This window comes from Haliotis cracherodii, unplaced genomic scaffold (genome assembly GCF_022045235.1).
Source record: "Haliotis cracherodii isolate W230 unplaced genomic scaffold, xgHalCrac1.p SCAF_20, whole genome shotgun sequence".
NCBI lineage: Eukaryota > Metazoa > Mollusca > Gastropoda > Lepetellida > Haliotidae > Haliotis > Haliotis cracherodii.
Window position 1 is genome coordinate 8,590,843 of NW_027266276.1, and position 19,933 is coordinate 8,610,775.

General features: G+C 42.6%; 1 protein-coding gene across 2 annotated transcripts in view; it reads left to right on the forward strand.

Moving 5' to 3' along the window:
* The window catches only part of LOC139470292 (parathyroid hormone/parathyroid hormone-related peptide receptor-like), a 218,466-nt gene that overhangs the window by 189,785 nt on the left and 8,748 nt on the right, over positions 1 to 19,933 (forward strand). For both annotated transcript variants that reach the window (XM_071252651.1, XM_071252652.1), the window contains exons 4-7: positions 1,508 to 1,632; positions 3,953 to 4,047; positions 6,848 to 7,013; positions 18,379 to 18,535. In XM_071252651.1, the coding sequence (XP_071108752.1) occupies positions 1,508 to 1,632; positions 3,953 to 4,047; positions 6,848 to 7,013; positions 18,379 to 18,535 (543 nt within the window). The remainder of the gene's footprint in view (positions 1 to 1,507; positions 1,633 to 3,952; positions 4,048 to 6,847; positions 7,014 to 18,378; positions 18,536 to 19,933) is intronic.

The following is a 19,933-nucleotide window of genomic DNA, read 5'->3' on the forward strand; positions in this document are numbered from 1 at the left end:
GACAGAGGAAGTGGACATCGCAATGGAGCCCCCTCCATCAATCTATTCCCCCATCTCTCTTCTTGGAGCACGACATCTTGGCTTCTCTTGGATTAACACTTGAGGGCGTTTGCAAAGGTTGCTAGATTGATGAAGAACACGTTATGGAATAGGAAGGAAAAACACATAACTGAAATTAATAGATGGACCCCGTATACAACTTAATCTGAATACACAAAGGAAATAGGTGATGAAATCATGTGTGCGTGCGTGCGTGCGTGCGTGCGTGCGCATGTGTGTCTGTGTGCATGTGTGTCTGTGTGTGCTTGCACTTTTATAGTGCTAGCCCACAGAGATAAATTATCATGCCACAGTTTAACATGGATACCCCACTGAGTATACTGACTCCATGTATTACACGCTTAATGCCGAGTGCCAGGCAGGTTTTGTTTAACTCTCGTTCTCACTGACCCTGAGGGCACGCGTGGCCCTGTCGCCTAAGGCGCAGCAATTGACTGTGCAGATTCCCCCATCCCTTGGGCACACAAGAAACCTTTGTCTTCCAATCCAGGTTCGAGTGAAGCTTTCTTCCCACGTCAAGCATCTTCCCGAGGCAAGAGAGTTAACTGTCTATAAAAGTCCAGTTTCCACCCTTGCCGAACTAGGCTGGTAATATGGAGTTACATTTTGGCTGGACTAACGAGTCTATGCATAGTCCAATCAAAATCGCTCACCGAAATCGAAATCCGGTTCGTAAACTGTCGTGCAGATTTCTATCGGTTGCAGGATTTGCAAAGCATGTGCACCGCCAACTCGTTGTCAGCAGATATTTTCCAAATCCTTTCATGTTTTTAATCAAGGTGCTCACGTAATTTGATGCATTTCGCGATGTAAGACCCGTTTTATCACAATATAGATCTTGATTATCGATCAGATCGTCCTGGCTCGGCGCCACCATTTTGTGTGAAGCAAACGCAAGTGATACGAGAGGTGGAATCTGACTGGTCCATAGGAGAGGCTTAAAAGGGACATAACTTGTAATAGCGCCTGGTGGCGCTACGATCGCACGCACGCACGCACGCACGCACGCACGCACACACACACACACACACACACACACACGTGCATGCACGTCCCTATGGGCGTCGATGTTAAACCCCATTTCACTTCACCATATCATGTGCACGGGTGGCCCAGTCGTCTTGGGCGCCGCGATTCACTGTTACCTATGGTTGTGGGTTCGAATCCCGTTCGCCCCGATTATGTTTCTAGGTTTATCAGCACTTTACCCGTGCTCGTGGGTTTCACCGAAGTTGTAAACGTCTGAGACCTGCATCACTTCGGGCTTTCCTCCCACATTAAGCTGACACGCCGTGATAAAACTGGAACATTGTTAAAAGCAGCGTTAAACCCAACTCACTCACTCAATGCTATTTGACTTGCGCTTAATAACATCTGTTTCGGTGGATGAACGATGAAAACAACAAAATAAAATAAAATAAATTATTCAGATAAATAATGATTTCAGACCATGCCGAGAGAAGATGTACCGAGAACGGGACGTGGTGGTTCAACCCAAGCATCAACAAGACATGGACCAACTTCTCACAGTGCAGTCCAACCAGAGACATCGAGGACCTGATGGGAAGTATGGTAATATGCAACTGTATAATACCTAGTACCATTGTTGCTAGTATTGGTTGTCATGGTAGTTGATTGTGCGAATACCTAGTACCATTGTTGATAGTATTGGTTGTCATGGTAGTTGTTTGTGGGAATACCTAGTACCATTGTTGATAGTATTGGTTGTCATGGTAGTTGATTGTGCGAATACCTAGTACCTTTGTTGATAGTATTGGTTGTCATGGTAGTTGATTGTGCGAATACCTAGTACCTTTGTTGATAGTATTGGTTGCCATGGTAGTTGATTGTGGAAATACCTAGTACATTTGTTGACAGTATTGGTTGTCATGGTAGTTGATTGTTGGAATACCTAGTACCATTGTTGAAAGTATTGGTTGCCATGGTATTTGATTGTGGAAATACCTAGTACCTTTGTTGATAGTATTGGTTGTCATGGTAGTTGATTGTGGGAATACCGAGTTCCATCGTTGATAGTATTGGTTGTCATGGTAGTTGATTGTGGGAAGTATGGTATTATACGTAAGGATTGACTATGGATTTCTTTCGGTTCATTGAGGTATGAATCGAAAAGCCGATGTGCAAACTCTATGAATCCGCGTATCGTAACGGATTCTTACAAAAGTTTGCACATCGGTTTTTCGATTCATACCCCAATGAACCGAAACAAATCAATAGTCAATCCTTTTAATCAAATTCGAAAAACAAAAACGTGGGTTATCTACAATAGTTTGACCAAAAACAGTTGTATATATCAAAGAAGACAAAAATGACGAGATTGATAAACATTCCAGGTGTATGAATACATACAGTGGCCTGACATGAATCAGGTGATCGTTTAATTTATGCACATAACTTGACACGCCCACACAGTCAGTAGCCAATCAACGTAGAGTAGGATTAAAACAAAGTTCATAGGACCTGTCAATCAAGGCAAGAGGCCAGAAGAAGTGCAACAGTGAGACCGTCACGAACCAGAATAAATATGTTCCGGAGAAGGCGGTATTTTCAAATGACATGGTCAGTTACCGCCAGATGAAAACATTTGGTCCCGAGAACGGAAAGACAGAGTTGGAAAAATGAAACCTGAAGACATGACATTTGTGGAACCAAGGCGAGCGAGCCTGCACGTTTGCTGTTTTATTCCTTCTCGGCCTTCGGTCTCAAATGGTAGTTTGGACAATGAATATGCATGAATATCGCTTACTGCCCTGTGCATGAAGAGACACGTGAGCAGTAAGTGAATTCCCACGACTGTAATATTGGGATTCACCGACGTTCCAATGTAATAAAAGTAGTCCGCTTCGGTGGGCGTGGCTTAATTTTTTACATTCATTGAATAATGAATACTGTAACACATGACCAGTTCAGCTGCCGTTGTTGATAGTATTGGTTGTCATGGTAGTTGATTGAGGGAAATGTGGTAAAATACTACCGTATAATACCTAGTACCAGTGTTAATAGTATTAATTGAGTGAGTGAGATGGGTTGGGTTAAACGCCGCTTCTAACACTATTCCAGTTATATCACGGTGTGTCAGCTTAATGTGGGCGGAAAGCCCGAAGTGATGCAGGTCTCAGACGTTTACCACTTCGGTGAAACCTACGAGCACGGGTATGGTGCTGACAAACCCAGAAACATAATCGGAGACAACCGGGATTCGAAGCCACAATCATAGGTTTCTGGCGTGCCAAAGGGACACAACTCTGCACAGCGAATTGCGGCGCCTTAGACGACTGGGCCACCCGTGCTTCCTGTATTAACTGAAGATTTTGATAGATGTTATTCTATTGTGAACACTGTATGAATTTAACAAAATGACAAAAATATGAGTTTCGTCGTAATTAATAAAAAAAAATATTAAGCATTCATACTGTTACCAAAATAAAACTGTGTTATTTAAGACCAGTGCAAAATATAATATAATATCATAATCTAAAAAATGTCCTTGTCATAGTTGCCGTCCAGAAGAAAAGGTTATTTCTTATAAAATCTATGATTTTATAATGTAAATAAATTTCTCGTTTAGACTGCAATACATTTATAATAATGCACTAGTTACGTTGATTTGAAATGATTATTAAATGAACGAAAAATAAGATTATCTTGTCATGACAACTAATCATATTTGTCCAAACTGTGAACAGTGATAACGCCGTGCATTGAGCATTGAACCTGGTGCTACAATGTTGTTGTTGTTGTTGTCTTTATTATTATTATTTTTGTTATTAATATAATCATTGGTATTGTTATTGTCATGATCCGATTTGTTTGTTTCCATTATAAAATGCAAGAAACAATTTATTGACATGTGTTTGACTCTGTTGAACAGACAGGCGCCAACCGACTGAAGATGCTGTACACGGTGGGGTATGGGATATCTCTTGGCTCCCTCATCATCGCCGTCATCATCATGTTGTGCTGCAGGTAACACGCGTTGACATATTGTTATAGTGCGCCATTTGATAGTCCTTACATTAAATTGGATATTTGATAAAAATTCATATCTAAATAAGTAAAGCATATTTACTTACGATATTTTATCAAATATCAAAATCTATCTTGACATGTTGTTATAGTGCGCCATTTGCTCTAGTAGTCCTTACATTAAATTGGATATTTGATAAAAATTCATATCTAAATAGGTGAAGTAAATTTAATGATGATATTCTATCAAATATCGAAATCTATTTTGTCATACTGTAATAGTGCGCCATTTGATCTAATTTTGATATTTGATGAAAAAAATTTGTGAATGGGTAAAGCTTATTTCCATTTGATGTTTTATCAAATATCAAAACTTATTTTAAAGAGTACCAGAGCAAATGTTAAAACTGTGACCCATAGTGACCACTCGAGCTGCATGAAAGGCTTAGCTTTTGTATTAACGTTCCCTGAGGGGACACCGATTGTTAACTTAGGCAAAGCTGTATAACAATTTGAATTATACAAGGGCTGGCTGAAAAGTTCTAAGCCTTAGTGGGATATCTCAATCGGATTGAAACAAACTTTTGCCACCAACAAAGTACAATCATTTATTGAATCATAGACATAAGAACTGCAACTGTAGTGTTATTATTGTCTTTGTACCAGACCATCTTGTGAACCTACCCATTGAAATCACCAGAAATGGACAAAACTGGCTATAGGGCAGTCATCAAGTACCTGCAACTAAAAGAGGTAACTCCAACGCAGATACATGCTGACATGGTCTCCACTTTAGGAGATGATGCCCCTTCCTTTTCCACTGTAAAGAAGTGGGCTGCGGAATTCAAGCGTGGCAGAGAGAGTCTTGACGATGACCCGCGACCAGGAAGGCCTTCAACAGCAACCATTCCAGAAAACATTACCCGGTTGCATGACATGGTGATGGCTGATAGTGCCAGTGTTGTGGACATCTCTCATGAGAGGGTTGAAGACATTATCACCAACGAGTTGGAATTGACAAAAGTTTTTTGCAAGATGGGTGCCAAAGCTCTTGACAGCGGATCAGAAACGTGTCAGATTCCTGACGTCCCGTGACAACTTATGCCGTTTTGAAGCAGATCCCTAGCATTTTAGGCCCGATTTGTAACCATGGATGAGACCTGAATTCATCACTTTCAACCAGAAACCAAAATTCAGTCTAAACAATGGAAGCATCCGGAATCACCAGCCCCCCAAAAAGCCAAGTCGGTTCCTTCTGCTGGAAAGGCGATGGCTTCAGTCTTTTGGGATTCCAAGGGTATTCTGCTGATTGACTATCTTGAAAAAGGCCAGACTATCAATAGAAGATATTAGGCTGACCTACTGAGACAGTTGCGTGAAGCTATCAAAGCTAAGCGACGGGGAATGCTCACTAAAGGAGTCCTGTTCCACCAAGACAATGCTCCAGTTCACAAATCGGTGGTTGCCATGTCAGCGATCAATGATTTTGACTTCGAACTCATTGACCATAACCCTTATTCACCCGATTTGGACCCGTCAGACTTACATCTGTTTCCCAAAATGAAAAAGGAACTAGCCGGTCGCCATTTTCCTAGTAATGATGACGTCATTTCCGCTGTGAATGACTTTTTTAGGATGGCTGAAGAAAATTTCTTCTTGGCCGGCATCCAGGCCTTGCAGCATCGCTGTGTACAAGTACAAGTGTGTAAACCTGGAAGGAGACTATGTGGACAAATAAATGAAAACCATCGACTTGGTACGGGTCTTACACAGTTATGCTTAGAACTTTTCAGCCAGCCGTCGTATATTGTTACGATGTACGGATAATAATCTCCTTATTCAGTAAACTGCGGTTATAACGAACTCAAAGGGACCACTTATTTTATCGTTATAACCGTAGTAACCACAGCAAATTTTTTAAGTTCGTTATATCCATCAATTCGTTTTAAGCGTGTTCGTTATAAACATAGGTTACTGTAGATATTCATCTAACGATTCATTAATACGTTATCACCTGTGCATACTCACAAACTACCCGGGGGCACGGGTGGCCCAGTCGTCTAAGGCGCCGCGATTCGCTGTGCAGAGTTGCGTCCCTTGGGCACGCCAGAAACCTATGATTGTGGGTTCGAATCCGGGTTCGCCCCGATTATGTTTCTAGGTTTGTCAGCACCATACCGTGCTCGTGGGTTTCACCGAAGTGGTAAACGTCTGAGACCTGCATCACTTCGTGACATATTAAGCTGACACGCCGTGATATGACTGGAATACTGTTAAAAGCTGCGTTAAACCCAACTCACTCACTCACTCACTCTGGTTCCATTCTATCAAAGGCAATGCTGATATTGAATATACCAGCTGAATAGCCATCTGGGCTGATTAAGAATTGTGAAGATCTATACTTGCTTTTGCCGTTGTTCCGGGCAAAAGTAAGTATAGATCTGAAAAGACTGAAAACAGTCACCGAATCTTGTTTGTTTCATTTTTGTTTAGTATAGTTTAAAATATCGCCTTCGGGGAAATAGCTCTTCCATCTTACCATTAATCAGACCATTGATCAACTGTTTGCGTTTGTTTGTTCTTTGTCAGGGGCGGTCGGGTAGCCTAGTGGTTTAAGCGTTTGCTTGTCATGCCGAAGACCCGGGTTCGATTCCCCACATGGGTACAATGTTCGAAGCCCATTTCTGGTGTCCCCAGCCGTAATATTGCTGGAAAATTGCTAAACGCGGCGTAAAACCATATTCACTCACTAAACCATTTCATCTATACCAGATATAATATTCTCGTCTTTATTTTGCAGGCGGCTCAACTCAAAGAGCAACACGCTCCATATCAATCTGTTCTTTGCCTTTATTCTGCGAGCCTCGGTTTCATTCCTCAAGGGGGCGCTGTTTGTCCGCCAGGTGGGCCTGGAGAAGGATGTCAGAGAGAACGAAGATGGCATACTGGAGTTCGTAGACGGGCCGGTTAGTATAGCTCCTGCTCTTATATGTGTCCTGTTCTTTTAGTTGTTGTCGCCATTGTAGTGTTTCAGCATAAAGAGTAGTTGGTTTCTGCTGGCTAAGAAATGCTATGGTGTATTGTCCGTATTTTATGTAGAGCACCGGATGTACCGGATGTATCCTGCGAGCGTGCGCAGTGGCCTGTACTCACATGCGGGAGAATGAAACAGTCGGAAAACGTTGAATTGCGTTGTGTTTTCCTCAAAGTTAAATCCGTGCCATCCAGACAGTACAGTCATGAGGAGGAGTGAGTGAGTTGGGTTTAACTTCGCTTTTAACAGTATTACAGTTATACCACAGCGTGTCAGCTTAATGTGGGTCTTACCACTTCGGAGAAACCCAAGAGCACGGACATAGAGAATCTCACCCAAGTGTCTTTTCATATCAAATATATCAACACGAGATAAAAAAAAAAAGTGGAAAAATTCCGAGGCTTGCCAAGGCTTTTTGCCACTTTTATCAACGAGTGTTGATATATTTGATATCAAAAGACACAAAGTTGAGATTTTATTTATCATTCAACATCATTCTTTCAACTTTTTCAATTTGTAGACAGTAATTAGCAGTGTTTTCAGTGTAAAAAGTACTGCAAACAGCTTCAGTAGCAGAGCCATTAGTGATGTCATTTGATTGTGACGTCATGGTAACCAGCAACATCACAATGGTCTGCAAAGCATTGTGATGTAATTTCATTGCAGCGATATCTACAGTGTAGATACCGCTTGATCTCATCCAAGCGATATCTCCTATGGGAGCCAGTTTTGGATGATAAATGGTGCTGACAAACCTTGAAACATAATCGGGTCGAACCAGGATTCGAAGCCACAATCACAGGTTTCTGGCGTTCCCAAGGGACGCAACTCTGCACAGCGTATCGCGGCGCCTTAGAATATCGCCGCAATTTGTTAAAATGGAGAGTTATAATCCTTCACTGATGCTATGCACTTGTGCCAAAGTACCGACAGGCTATCGAGCATTGTGGTGCGGTTGTCACTTCACATCCTTTACTTTTTTTGTAGGTATTTCAGACTTTCCTAATGGCTAAAATGCCCCACCCCCCACCCCACCCCACCCCACCCAAAAAAACAACAAAAAACAAAAAACAAACTGAATTATATTATTCCCCTGAATTATAACAAAAGACGCATGGTCACCACTCTGAGGATTTCCATTAATACGTTGTGGCGGCACATTGGTCGCAGAGAACAGTTGGATGGATTGATGTCCGACTTTGGCAGCTTGACTCATGAGAGTTTCTGGGGTTTCGGTCCTGTCCCACGCTCAGGGAGATGTCATACATGTTGTGTCTCCTTATGCAATTGACAGTTCGAAATGTGCCTCTGTACACGCAGCTGTGAATGGGTACCCGGTAGAATGGTAGTGTGACTAATATTTTACACCTACAGTTGCAAATGAAGATATTAATTTAAAACCGTAAGCCTTTTTATATTTAAATATTTTTCAAGCATGTTCAGTGACCCACCCCACCCCCCACCCCTCACCCCACCCCCCTGCTTCCATCTGAATATCAAATGGCCTGCCCCATGTTCAGTTTCTTAACAGTATGCCTAAAGTCTTCAGTAGAATCCACTAATCTAGTCAATTATACAGTTATTTTTTGTCCGTCGTTAAATGAGGGTTTGTAGTGCCATAGGTACGTATAGTACAATGTAATGGTACAATGGTAATAAAGATAAAATATTCCACGGCTTAATTAGTGGTAATACAAGTTTCCGTAACTGACATTACATCAAACAAAATATGAGATGCTTCCGGAACAAGCTTCAGGCTGGTCGGAGTAGCTTTTCGTTTCCTGTGTGGCACCTGACGCCTTCATTCACACCACGGAAGTTGAGATGTCAGAGCAGAACGTGGTCAAAGCTTCATCCCTGACCATCAAAGCAGCATCACTGCGATTACAAAGTCGCTGTCTCTAAACTCGTACATCTTACGACACTTTTATGTTTAGTCGCGTCATTTGAGATCAACGTACTTAGCAATTTCGAACTAGAAACATAACCTCCCATTCTGGTCCCTAGATGTCAAAGGTGTCTAAAGCCTCTCAGCAACTCCTGACCATTGCACAGCTACATAATTATTGCGACGCCTGCTAATGATTGTCTGGAACAGGATATAGAGTGTCTGGAGTGGTAAACCCTGAAGTCAATTTATATAAATTTCATTACGTCCACTTTGTTCATTTAAAATTTTAGTTTGTGCTGGTGGTTGGGAATGGATGTCAATGCGTCATTGAATGTCCGGGGATTCTCGGGGTAGATTGGTAATCATTCTGTATACAGTAAACTACGGTTATAACGAACACGCTTATAACGAACTGGCGGATATAACGAACTTACGTTTTTGGTCCCGATTATTTGCTGTAGTTATGCTGTATATATGCTTATAACATACTACGGTTATAACGAACTAAAATTAGTAGTCCCTTTGAGTTCGTTATAACCGTACTTTACTGTACTATGTGTATGTATGTTATAAGAGTCGACCAAAATGGCTGGCAAGGTCACCGGTAGAGCAGGTCATGTTTACCCTTTTCGTGAACACCTGGGCCAACTTGCACAAAGCGATCTTAGCGCTAAGACTATCGTAAGCCTATGTTAAAGTATGGGAGTTAAGATCAGCTTAGCGCTAAGATCGCTTTGTGCAAGTGGGACCTGGTGTCATCACTGATGTTCGCCTAATTTTAAACTGTTTCGCCAGATAATGGAGACTAGTTACTCTCTGGCATCCGTCTTTTTTAATTGTTAACTTGGCTAGCAACCACTGGTTTGCCTGGTCCAGATTCGATTGTTTACAGGTGAGGTGAGGTGAAATGGGGTTTAACGTCGCGTCCAAGATTATTGCACTTATATAGTGACGTGCATGCTCGTGTGTGTGTTTGTGTGGCTGTTTGTACTAGTCCGGACTTATGCCGATTTATAGTGCTAGCTCACTGAGATACCATGCCGCAGTTTAACATGAATACCCCACTTAGACACAGTATACTGACTCCGAGCCGACCAGTCCTTGTTTTAGCCCCTTAATGCCGAGCGCCAGACAGGGTAACAACAAGTACCATCTTTTAACGTCTTTTGGTATGACGCGGCCGGGGATCGAACCCTGGACCTGATTGTTTACAGACTGCCGTGATATCACTGGCGTATTGCTGACGTCTACATTCACCATCTGATCAACGTACTCGCGTATAAACATTCCATCATATCTGTTACCTTAAGGCTTCAAACCGAACGGTTGGCCCAATAGTAACATTTCGTTGTTTGGAGTGACTGCATACGTTGGTCGTGGGTTCGAATTCCAAATCCAACCCGGTTGTAATCCTTAGTTTGTAAGTTCCACGTCCAAGATGCTGGTAATACGAATAGATCTAGGTCGCTTCTGGTTCTCCCATAGGATACGCCCTTGAACAACTGAAGGACTTTCAAAGCGTCCTTTACACAGGGCTGCGACCGTTGTGCCACCTTTGAGCTGTCCAGGACGCTCCATGGTCGCATAAACCTAGAAAATCATGTTTCTATGTAACTACTCCAGCAGTTGTTCAACAGTAACTGCTCGAGTTGTTCAGCGTCTGCAATCACAATAAAAGACTGCAGGTACAAGCCCTCTATTTATAGGCAGACTGAGGAGGCGCTACATGTAGCTCAAAGGTGGCAGAAAAGAGGCAGAAGTCTTGCCATGGTGTCTCAAGCGCTGCCGTGGTCGCCGAATTGAGGCACGGCGGTCGCCACAGTCATCGTTCAATGCACGTTGTTGGTCGCCCAAAGGAGTCACAAGGGAGGCAGAAGCATCGCCCAGATTGACGGGGAAATATTGCAGCAGAACGCATCTATTACCTGGCCAGCACTGTGCCTTCATTCTGCAACAACGGCAATACTTGTGCCTTCCTTCTGCCTCCCTTTAGCCACCTTTGAGCAACCAATCTCCTCGGCGACCTTTGTGCAACTGTTTTGAACATGTTCAAAACTTCACGGCGACCATGGCGTCCATGGCGATGTCTTAACCTCATGTGTACCACCTTGGAACGACCAAGGCAACCATTCTGCCTCCTTTGAGCCTCCAACGACGACCTGGCAAATGTGATGGTCGCACACGGGAAGCATGAAGGTCGCCATCCTGTGTGAAGGCCCCATTAGCTAATTCGCTTACTCGTAACAGGGGCGGTGAGGTAGCTTAGTGGTTAAAGTGGCCCGGTTCGAATCCCCACATCGGCACACTATGTGAAGCCAATTTGTGGTGTCCACTGTTATGATTTTGCTGGGATAGCGCGAAACGCGATATTAAAACCATACTCACTCACCAACCTACTGGACACATCACTCCATGATATAGGGGCGGTCGGGTAGCCTAATGGTTAAAGCGTTCGCTCGTCACGCTGAAGACCCAGTTTCGATTCCCGACATGGGTACAATGTGTGCAGCCCATTTCTGGTGTCCCCCAACGTGATATTGCTGGAATATTGCTAACAGCGGCGTAAAGTCATACTCACTCACTCCCATGATATAGCTGCACTGCTATTCACATCGGCCATTAAGCCAACTAATTATAAGTTAGGAGTTAGAAAACAGTCGGGTTGAAACTTTTACGATTAATTTGTTCTTTTATGAGACGTAAGGTGGTTTGATCAACCTGAGACATTCTGCCTCAAGTCCCTCACTCTCGCCGATTCGCGTTAAGTTGTTGATTTCCCAGATGTAAGCCTAATATGGCGTGATTACCGGATAGTTACCGGATGTAGTATTTACCGGAAGGGTAACCAACCCAACCATTAATATCATAATTGAATTGAACAAAAGATCACGAAATATTGACAATCACCGGGACAGTGTTTTGCTGTCGAGAATGAAATTCAAAGCATTTGTTGTGAGGGACAATAAGCATCTGATGAAGAAGGACGATGCTCGCGGCATGAAGCTCATCTGCAGCTTAGGTCCAGACGCTGCTTTTCTGTGTAACACGAAGACGTTAATTTAGGTAACGTTAACAGCCAGGTGGATGAATATCAGACACACAAAGTGCTTTTGAACGACTTTTAAACAAGTGAGCTGGAGTTGCCAATTGCCCCAAGTTAGTCCTTCAGCCTTAGACGACGGACCAACGGTGCCTCGGAACAGGAAGGGAAACGTATAACTAACATTAATTGGTGTAATAACTATACGACTTTATCTGGGTTATAAAGGAAGTATACGATCAAGTGATATCCATTGTTCTGTGAACACAGATAAGATGACATTTGCGCTGATTTTCTATTATACATCAGTTAGCTCGAGTAGCGTACTTCAAGTTTAGAGACGAAAGGTTATATTGTGAATGTGTTATTGGAGGTGGAGAGAGACGCTTCAGCGTGCGATGAACTGAGCTTATTTGTATTGGGATGATCAGGAACAAATTTATGCCAGACGACATCGTGTTGTTTTCAAAATCTCAAAAAAAGGACATATTTAAAGTTGTCTCCCTTGGTCTTAGAATCTATCAGTTTCCTTGAGTGACTAACGATATAATTTGGCAGGAATTTTCGAGATAGTATGTATGATATTACTTTAGCATTTCGAATAGATTTATTGATGTTCACGATGACTATTCTAATATATTTTCAAAGATGCTTTGTTTACTTGAGGCCATGGTACGATTCCCACTATATCATAAGCATGTGTTTGTGTATCACTACAGACCGCCTCCGTGGTCCAGTGGTAGAGCGTCCGCCCGGAGAGCGGAAGGTCCGGGGTTCGATCCCCGGCCGCGTCACACCAAAAGACGTTAAAAGATGGTACTTGTTGTTACCCTGTCTAGCGCTCGGCATTTAGGGGCTAAAACAAGGACTGGTCGGCTCGGAGTCCGTATACTGTGTCTGAGTATGGTATTCATGTTAAACTGCCGCATGGTATATCAGTGAGCTAACACTATAAATCGGCATCAGTCCGGACTAGTACAAGCAGCCACACAAACACACACACGTACATGCACGTCGCTATATAAGTGCAATAATCTTGGACGCGACGTTAAACCCCATTTCACCTCACCTCACCTTAGGTATCACTACAAAACAGTGATCATACTATGCGTTCGCGATTGCATCTGTTGCAAACACATGCAGAGGCAAGTCAATTGTTCACAATTAAAAAAAACACGGGAACATATTGTACAAGTCAAAATATGGAATGGCATGAGATACCTTTGTCACCAATGCTTCAAATTTAGAAGTGTCCTCCACATGTCTACCTTAAAAACATGTTGAGACCTTGCGTATTGTAACCCTTGTAAAACTTTTGAAAAATATAACATTTTTAAAGTTATCTACGTGTATCAATAACGACCCATGGCGTCTGTTGACCTACAATACTATATGATCTACGTCTAATTTGGTTCTGCAGCCACGTGATCATTCAAACTTAACAAACCCATGTACGTATTGTTTCGCATCGTATTGTTTCTCTGTTTTATTATGATTTTTACCCTGGAGCCTTTTGCCACCATACACTTCTTTGTGACCTCACTACCTTCATTTATCTGTTATCAGCAACTTCGCATTGTATTTGTCTCTCGCTCATGGGTATAACTTGTGCGGGATCATTTTCGCTCATTTGAAACCCGCCACAAATGAAGCTGCTGTGGATATTTGCCCCGGGTAATATATCAGAGGAGAATTGAGATTCAATACAATGGGTAATTAAGGATGTTCGTCGTGAACAAATTGGTAGACTAACATTTAGTCTCTGAAATCTTATATTACACAATTTCCTTCTTGACTCTAAATTTTTTTTAAAATTACCTATGCTGATTGTGGAATAGAGCTAGCCTGAGCTGGCTAGACTTGCTTTTGTATGCATTTCTAGATTTATTCATTTTTCATAAAATATATATATTCCTCGGTCATGACTAACAAATTGGGTACAATGTGCATAGTCTTTGTCACAGGCCCTGTCACAGGGCGCCGCAATTCTCACTGCAATGTTATGCCGCGTAGGCGTTCCAGAAACCTTTCTTCGGGTTTGCCTCGGGTTTGCATCCCACATAACTGACATAGTATTCAAAGCGTCGATAAACCCAACTTACTCACTCACCAGCTCACTCAAACTTGGTGTCACCTGTCGTTATATTGCAAATTATTTCGAAAACCATGCCCACTCCCTCGGACACAGATAGTACTTCGATCAAAAATTCCTAGCCTAGTTCAACCTCCGCACACCAATATCGTATATCTTCCGTAGGAGCGATGAATGGGATATTACTAAGAAATTCACCTCCAAGTCTAGACACAAGCTAACATGATTACTTGAAGCAATTCCCAGCCAAATGAATTGCAATGGTTCATCCTTCCTGTGTCCCAATCCATTAACATTGTTTCTATGACACTTACAGTTGTTTAATGTGTGGTAGGTACCCTTTGGACAAAATTTGACGTCGTTTAGCCTCCACGAAAAGACAAGCAGTTTCCAAAACTATGAAAGGGACAAGATAAATATGACCTCTGCTATGTCCATTCTTTCATCTATCAGTGCTAATTACCCCGGCCTCCCTTTTGCCCAGTGTCTATTACCTATAACTTATCTATGATAACTTAAGTACTGGCTTCCATACCTACAGCACCAATGACTGTAGAATGTTGGCTTCCAATGTCTATTGCTAATCACTTATCAGCGCCAATCATCTGTTGTTCCCTTTATGGTTTCTGCCCTTTGTTATTTTCCACCTTTTGTTATCTAATTTTGTTGCCCTTACATGTACATATACATGCTCTCTGCCTCATGGCAATCATTCACCTGATGAATTGACCCGTGAAGATTCCGGGGTAGAATAGGTCTTCAGCAACCCATGCTTGCCGTAAAAGGTGACTATGCTTGTCATAAAAGGCGACTTACGGGATCGGGTGGTCAGGCTCGCTGACTTCGTTGATGCATGTCATCGATCCCAATTGCGTGGATCGATGCTCATGACATTAATCACTAGATTGTCTGGTCCAGACTCGATTATTTACAGACCGCCGTCATGTAGCTGGAATATTCCTGAGTGTGGCGTTAAACAACAAAACCAACCAAAATCAAACCTGATGAAGGAGTAAGCATATACTCCGAAACGTCCATATGTTCTCTTCTTTATGAAAGGGCTATTCAGTATTTCTACATAGCTATGTTTGTTTGTTTGTTTGTTTGTTGTTTAACGTCGCACTCAGCAATATTCAAGCTATATGACGACGGTCTGTAAATAATCGAGTCTGGACCAGACAATCCAGTGATTGACACCATGAGCATCGATCCACGACATTTGGATACGATGACATGTATCAACTCAGTCAGCGAGTCTGACCACAGATCCCGTTAGTCGCCTCTTACGACAAGCATAGTCGCCTTTTACGGCAAGCATGGGTTGCTGAAGACCTGTTCTACCCCAGATCTTCACGGATCCTACATTACTATGATTGTCACGTCACCAATGCACGTTACACATATATGGCCATGTTGTGTTAGTGCTTGTATTATTGCGTAAATTCACACTAGGTTTCCCTTGCTCCGAAAGGCTCCTCAATATTATTTAACAGTGTATACCTTTAAGGGAATGCAAAACATTGAAATCCATATGTCAACATCTTCATAAACGTCTGTATCAGCCTTGGGACCGTCGTCTTCGTGTTACGATACATGTGCGACTGTTTGTTTCAGCATTGGGAGATTTCCGTATTCTTGATTCGGTCTTCATGTGCGACTGTCTGTTTCAGCATTGGGAGAGCCGTATTCTTGATATAATCTTCATGTACGTCTGTTACAGCATTGAGTCTTCTGGATGCGATCTTTATGTGCGACTGTCTGTTTTATCAGTAGGAGTGCCGTCATCTTGAAGCGATCTTCATATATTTCTGTTTAGGCATTAAGAGTGTCGTCCTCTTGTTACGATCTTTAATTATATCTGATTCAGCATTGTGAGTGCCGTCTTCTTGACACGATCTTCAGCATTGGGAGTGCCGTCGTCTTGATGCGACGTCTGTTTCAGCATTGGGAGAGTCGTCTGCTTGTTACGATCTTCATGTACGTCTGTTTCAGCATTGGGAGTGTCGTCTTCTTGTTACGATCTTCATGTACGTCTGTTTCAGCATTGGGAGCGTCGTCTGCTTGTTACGATCTTCATGTACGTCTGTTTCAGCATTGGGAGTGTCGTCTTCTTGTTACGATCTTCATGTACGTCTGTTTCACCATTGGGAGCGTCGTCTTCTTGTTACGATCTTCATGTACGTCTGTTTCAGCATTGAGAGTGTCGTTTCTTGTTACGATCTTTTTGTACGTCTGTTTCAGCATTGGGAGTGTCGTCTTCTTGTTACGATCTGTATGTACGTCTGTTTCAGCATTGGGAGTGTCGTTTCTTGTTACGATCTTCATGTACGTCTGTTTCAGCATTGGGAGAGGCGTTTCTTGTTACGATCTTTTTGTACGTCTGTTTCAGCATTGGGAGTGTCGTTTCTTGTTACGATTTTTTGGACGTCTGTTTCAGCTTTGGGAGTGTCGTCTGCTTGTTACGATCTTCATGTACGTCTGTTTCAGCATTGGGAGCGCCGTCTTCTTGTTACGATTTTCATGTACGTCTGTTTCAGCATTGGGAGAGGCGTTTCTTGTTACGATCTTCGTGTACGTCTGTTTCAGCATTGGGAGTGCCGTCTTCTTGTTACGATCTTCATGTACGTCTGTTTCAGCATTGGGAGTGTCGTCTGCTTGTTACGATCTTCATGTACGTCTGTTTCAGCATTGGGAGTGTCGTCTGCTTGTTACGATCTTCATGTACGTCTGTTTCAGCATTGGGAGTGTCGTCTTCTTGTTACGATCTTCATGTACGTCTGTTTCAGCATTGAGAGTGTCGTTTCTTGTTACGATCTTTTTGTACGTCTGTTTCAGCATTGGGAGTGTCGTCTTCTTGTCACGATCTTTATGTACGTCTGTTTCAGCATTGGGAGTGCCGTCTTCTTGTTACGATCTTCATGTACGTCTGTTTCAGCATTGGGAGTGTCGTCTTCTTGTTACGATCTTTTTGTACGTCTGTTTCAGCATTGGGAGTGTCGTTTCTTGTTACGATCTTCATGTACGTCTGTTTCAGCATTGGGAGTGTCGTCTGCTTGTTACGATCTTCATGTACGTCTGTTTCAGCATTGGGAGTGTCGTCTGCTTGTTACGATCTTCATGTACGTCTGTTTCAGCATTGGGAGTGTCGTCTTCTTGTTACGATCTTCATGTACGTCTGTTTCAGCATTGAGAGTGTCGTTTCTTGTTACGATCTTTTTGTACGTCTGTTTCAGCATTGGGAGTGTCGTCTTCTTGTCACGATCTTTATGTACGTCTGTTTCAGCATTGGGAGTGTCGTCTTCTTGTTACGATCTTCATGTACGTCTGTTTCAGCATTGGGAGTGTCGTCTTCTTGTTACGATCTTTTTGTACGTCTGTTTCAGCATTGGGAGTGTCGTTTCTTGTTACGATCTTCATGTACGTCTGTTCAGCATTGGAAGTGTCGTCTCCTTGTTACGATCTTTTTGTACGTCTGTTTCAGCATTGGGAGTGTCGTTTCTTGTTACGATTTTTTGGACGTCTGTTTCAGCTTTGGGAGTGTCGTCTGCTTGTTACGATCTTCATGTACGTCTGTTTCAGCATTGGGAGTGTCGTTTTCTTGTTATGATCTTCATGTACGTCTGTTTCAGCATTGAGAGTGTCGTTTCTTGTTACGATCTTCATGTACGTCTGTTTCAGCATTGGGAGAGGCGTTTCTTGTTACGATCTTTTTGTACGTCTGTTTCAGCATTGGGAGTGTCGTCTGCTTGTTACGATCTTCATGTACGTCTGTTTCAGCATTGGGAGTGCCGTCTTCTTGTTACGATCTTTTTGTACGTCTGTTTCAGCATTGGGAGTGTCGTTTCTTGTTACGATTTTTTGGACGTCTGTTTCAGCTTTGGGAGTGTCGTCTGCTTGTTACGATCTTCATGTACGTCTGTTTCAGCATTGGGAGTGCCGTCTTCTTGTTACGATCTTCATGTACGTCTGTTTCAGCATTGGGAGTGTCGTCTTCTTGTTACGATCTTCATGTACGTCTGTTTCAGCATTGGGAGTGTCGTTTCTTGTTACGATCTTCATGTACGTCTGTTTCAGCATTGGGAGTGTCGTCTGCTTGTTACGATCTTCATGTACGTCTGTTTCAGCATTGGGAGCGTCGTCTTCTTGTTACGATCTTCATGTACGTCTGTTTCAGCATTGGGAGTGTCGTCTTTTTGTTACGATTTTCATGTACGTCTGTTTCAGCATTGGGAGTGTCGTCTTCTTGTTACGATCTTCATGTACGTCTGTTTCAGCATTGGGAGTGCAGGCTGCTCGTCACGATCTTCATGTATTCCATCTGCGTGAGTCAGTTGTGGATATTCATGGAGGGGCTGTACCTCCACAACCTCATCTACAGGACCCTGTCCACGGAGAGGAGGGGGGTCAAGCCCTATATATTCCTCGGGTGGCGTGAGTATCATAACGTTACTGTGTATGTTACAGACAACGTACGCATTCCAGTATAACAGCTGTTGCAACGCAAAAGTCACAGTTATGTTACACGGTAGAAGCGAACGACATTACAGCATTAGTACAGTGTTGTTCTCTGTAATAATGTAAGCAATGCTACAAGGTGGTTGTCAGCAATATGACATCTGTGTCACAACGCAGTAGTCAACAATATTACACCTGTGTCACAACGCTGCAGTCAACGATATTACATCTGTGTCACAACGCTGTAGTCAACAATATTACATCTGTGTCACAACGCAGTAGTCAGCAATATTACATCTGTGTCACAACGCAGTAGTCAGCAATATTACATCTGTGTCACAACGCAGTAGTCAACAATAATACGGCAATGTTACAACGCAGTAGTCAGCAATATTACACCTGTGCCACAACGCAGTAGTCAACAATATTACATCTGTGTCACAACGCAGTAGTCAACAATATTACATCTGTGTCACAACGCAGTAGTCAACAATATTACATCTGTGTCACAACGCTGTAGTCAACAATATTACATCTGTGTCACAACGCAGTAGTCAGCAATATTACAGCTGTGCCACAACGCAGTAGTCAGCAATATTACACCTGTGTCACAACGCAGTAGTCAACAATATTACATCTGTGTCACATCGCAGTAGTCAGCAATATTACATCTGTGTCACAACGCAGTATTCAGCAATATTACATCTGTGTCACAACGCAGTAGTCAGCAATATTACAGCTGTGCCACAACGCAGTAGTCAGCAATATTACACCTGTGTCACAACGCAGTAGTCAACAATATTACATCTGTGTCACAACGCAGTAGTCAACAATATTACATCTGTGTCATAACGCAGTAGTCAACAATATTACATCTGTGTCACAACGCAGTAGTCAACAATATTACATCTGTGTCACAACGCAGTAGTCAGCAATATTACATCTGTGCCACAACGCAGTAGTCAACAATATTACAGACATGCCACAACGCAGTAGTCAGCAATATTACACCTGTGTCACAACGCAGTAGTCAACAATATTACATCTGTGTCACAACGCAGTATTCAACAATATGACATCTGTGTCACAACGCAGTAGTCAGCAATATTACATCTGTGTCACAACGCAGTAGTCAGCAATATTACATCTGTGTCAAAACGCAGTAGTCAGCAATATTACACCTGTGTCACAACGCAGTAGTCAACAATATTACATCTGTGTCACAACGCAGTAGTCAGCAATATTACATCTGTGTCACAACGCAGTAGTCAGCAATATGACATCTGTGTCACAACGCAGTAGTCAGCAATATTACATCTGTGTCACAACGCAGTAGTCAGCAATATTACACCTGTGTCACAACGCAGTAGTCAG